This window comes from Somniosus microcephalus, unplaced genomic scaffold (assembly GCF_052327205.1).
Source record: "Somniosus microcephalus isolate GS21.2 unplaced genomic scaffold, FLI_Smic_1.0 scaffold329, whole genome shotgun sequence".
Classification (NCBI taxonomy): Eukaryota; Metazoa; Chordata; class Chondrichthyes; order Squaliformes; family Somniosidae; genus Somniosus; species Somniosus microcephalus.
In genome coordinates, this window is record NW_028225516.1 from 175,253 (window position 1) to 179,033 (window position 3,781).

At 46.3% G+C, this 3,781-nt stretch overlaps 1 protein-coding gene across 1 annotated transcript; it reads left to right on the forward strand.

Moving 5' to 3' along the window:
* The first annotated feature begins 1,984 nt into the window (after positions 1–1,984).
* Positions 1,985–3,538, forward strand: LOC147081867 (G protein-coupled receptor 68-like). Its single transcript, XM_085980642.1, has one exon. The coding sequence runs from the start codon at positions 2,097–2,099 to the stop codon at positions 3,192–3,194; it is 1,098 nt and encodes a 365-aa protein (XP_085836768.1). The 5' UTR covers positions 1,985–2,096; the 3' UTR covers positions 3,195–3,538.
* Positions 3,539–3,781: the final 243 nt, after the last annotated feature.

Below are 3,781 nucleotides of genomic sequence, written 5' to 3' on the forward strand. Positions count from 1 at the left end.
GTCTTTCCTCATAGCTAAGATTCTCTACTCCTGGCAACATCCTTGTAAATCTCCTCTGTACCCTCTCTAGTGCAATCACATCCTTCCTGTAATGTGGTGACCAGAACTGCACGCAGTACTCTAGCTGCGGTCTAACTAGTGTTTTATACAGTTCAAGCATAACCTCCCTGCTCTTATATTCTATGCCTTCACTAATAAAGGCAAGTATCCTGTATGCTTCTTAACCACCTTATCTACCTATCCTGCTACCTTCAGGGATCTGTGGACCTGCACTCCAAGGTCCCTCTGTTCCTCTACACTACTCTGTGTCCTACCATTAATTGTGTATTCCCTTTCCTTGTTAGCCCTCCCCAAATGCATTACCTCACACATCTCCGGATTGAATTCCATTTGCCACTTATCTGCCTACCCGACCAGTCCATTGATATCTTCCTGCAGTCTGCAGCTTTCTTCCTCACTATCAACCATACAGCCAATTTTTGTATCATCTGCAAACTCCTTAATTATGCCCCCTACAGTGAAGTCTAAATCATTGACATATACCACAAAAAGCAAGGGACCTAGTACTGAGCCCTGCGGAACCCCACTGGAAACAGCCTTCCAGCCACAAAACCCCCCTGTCGACCATTACCCTTTGCTTCCTGCCACTGAGCCAATTTTAAATCCAACTTGCCACTTTGCCTTGGATCCCATGGGCTTTTATCTTTCTGACCAGTCTGCCATGTGGGACCTTGTCAAAAGCCTTGCTAAAATCCATGTAGACTACATCAAGCGTGCTGCCCTCATGAACCCTCTTTGTTACCTCCTCAAAAAAATTCAATCAAGTTAGTCAGGCACGACCTTCCCTTAACAAAATTCATACTGACTGTGCTTGATTAATTCGTGCCTTTCTAAATGATGATTAATACTGTCCCTCAGAATTTTTTCCAATAATTTGCCCACCACCAATGTTAGGCTGATTGGTCTATAATTACTCCGCCTATCCCTTTCTCCCTTTTTAAACAACGGTACCATGTTAGCAGTCCTCCAGTCCTCCGGCACCACACCTGTAGCCAGAGAGGATTGGAAAATGATGGTCAGAGCCTCTGCTATTTCATCCCTTGCTTCTTTTAACAGCCTGGAATACATTTCATCCATGCCTGGGGATTTATCTACTTTCAAAGATGCTAAGCCCCTTAATACTTTCTCTCTCACTATGTTTATCTCATCTAATATTTCACACTCCTCCTCTTTCACTACAATGTCTGCATCGCCCCTCGCTGTTTGTAAAGACAGACGTAAAGTATTCATGAAGAACCATACCCACCCACGTCTTCTCCTCCACACACAGGTTACCTCTTTGGTCTCTAATGGGCCCTACTCTTTCCTTAGTTATCCTCTTGCTCTTTAGATATTTATAAAACATCTTTGGGTTTTCCTTGATTTTACTTGCCAATATTTTTTCATGCCCTCCCTTTGCTTTGTTAATACTCTTTTTAATTTCACCCCTGCATTTTCTATACTCCTCTCGGCTTTCTGCAGTATTTAGCTCTCGATATCTGACATAAGCTTCCCTTCTTTTCCTTATCCTACCCTGTCTGCCCCTTGACATCCAGGGGGCTCTAGATTTCGGAGTCCCACTCTTTTCTTTGTGGGAACATATTTGCTCTGAACTTTCACTATCTCCTCCTTGAATACCTCCCACTGCTGTGACGCTGATTTACCTTCAAGTAGCTGTTTCCAGTTACTTGAAGGTTTCAAAACTTTTGTTTATACAGGTATTAAGTGATATGGAACCAATGTGGGTAAATGGAGTTAAGATACAGATCAGCCATGCCAGAACAGGCGCAAGGGGCTGCATGGGCTCCTCCTGTTCCGATGCTGCTATGCACCCTTATCCGAAGTTGGGTTTTACTCCCGTTATATCTACACAGCACCTCAAACGTTTTTTTAATAACTTGTTTCTTTGCTTTTATTTGCCCCCCCCCCCCACCCTCTTAGGAAGATCTCTCAACTTGAAGCCTTAAAAAGCGAACCGGTTTGATTTCCTGGCTGACTTGAAGACGGCAGTGAGGGGAAGCAATTCGAAGAGCTCTCTGTTCATATCGTCTCTGAAGATGGCCAATCAAACGGAATGCCACAAAGACAATTGCACCAATTGTACACTAGATTATTCTATCCACCAGACCCTGTTTCCCACTGTCTACATCACTGTCTTCATCATCGGCCTCCCAACTAATCTCCTGTCCCTCTATCACAGCTACCTGCAGATCAGGCAGGGGAATGAGCTTGGAGTCTACCTCTGCAACCTGACCATCTCCGACCTATTGCACCTTGCCTGTTTGCCCTTGTGGATCCAATACTTGTTGATGGAAGATAATTGGGTGAACGGCGAGTTCCTTTGCAGGGTCACTGGGCTGGTCCTCTACGAGAATATATACGTCAGCATTGCATTCCTCTGCTGCATCTCCATGGATCGCTACTTAGCAGTGGTCCACCCTTTAAGATTCCACGCCTTCAGAACTTTGAAGGCTGCGGTCCTGGTCAGTGCCCTGGCCTGGGTCAAAGAGATCGGAACCAGTCTGTTCATTTTCAACCACCACGAGACGGTGATAGATGGAAATAATCATTTATTGTGTTTTGAACATTATCCGCTGCAGTCCTGGCAAAGGAAAATAAACTATTACCGCCTCTCGGTCGGGTTCCTTTTCCCCATTCTTCTGCTGGCCTTTTCCTACCGCAGGGTGTTGGTATCTGTCCGGGAGAGTCAAGGCATTCAACGGGATCAAAAGCTAAGGATCAAGAAGTTGGTGTTAAGCGCCATTTTCATTTCCTGCATTTGTTTTGCCCCTTACCACATTCTGCTGCTGGTTAGAACGCTATTTGAGGACAACTGCAACTTTGCGAGGAGCTCCTTCCACTATTACCACTTCGGGCTGCTGTTGACCAGTTTGAACTGCGTGGCCAATCCCATTCTCTACTCCTTCATCTCCGAGAGCACACGGGGGCTCCTGATGAGACTGCTGGAGCCTGTGGTGAACCTCCTTCATTGCAAAAAGAACGGAAGTGAATGCTCGCAGGTCAACCCGCCAGAAAGCTACAGATTGAACTTTAACCCCGTATCAGCCGGTGTCAGCCGTGGCTCAGTGGGTAGCGCACCTTCCCAGTCAGAAGGCTTTGGGTTTCAGTCCCGCTCCACAGACCTGAGCTCATAAATCCAGGCTGACAACTCCCAGTGCGGTGCTGAGGGAGGGCTGCACAGTCGGCGGTGCCGTCTTTCGATGAGATGTTAAACCGAGGCCCCCGTCTGCCCACTCGGGTGGATGTAAAAGATCCCATGGCACTATTTCGAAGAAGAGCAGGGGATTTATCCCCGGTGTCCTGGGCCAATATTTATCCCTCAACCAACATCACTAAAAAAACAGATTAAGTCTCCTGCTGTTACCATATTAGTTGCTATCAGCTGATGCTGCTTTAGAGGGGAGGGGAATGTGTCGTGCAATACCCTCGATTCACAGACGTTCCTCTACTTTTATTTTGAACGTATTAAATAATTAACCAATGCTTCAAAACCCCATCCTGGCATGAAAAATAGCTATCCCGTCTAATCCCACTTTCCAGCTCTTGGTCCGTAGCCCTGTAGCTTACGGCACGTCAAGTGCATATCCGAGTCTTTTTAAATGTGATGAGGGTTTCTGCCTCTACCACCCTTTCAGGCAGTGAGTTCCAGACCCCCACCACCCTCTGGGTGAAAAAAGTTCTCCTCAACGCCCCTCTAATCCTTCTACCAATTACTTTAAAT

Bases quoted from the DNA above. Each gene is read 5' to 3' on its own strand.
- LOC147081867 (XM_085980642.1), top strand. From the start codon at position 2,097: ATGGCCAATCAAACGGAATGCCACAAAGACAATTGCACCAATTGTACA.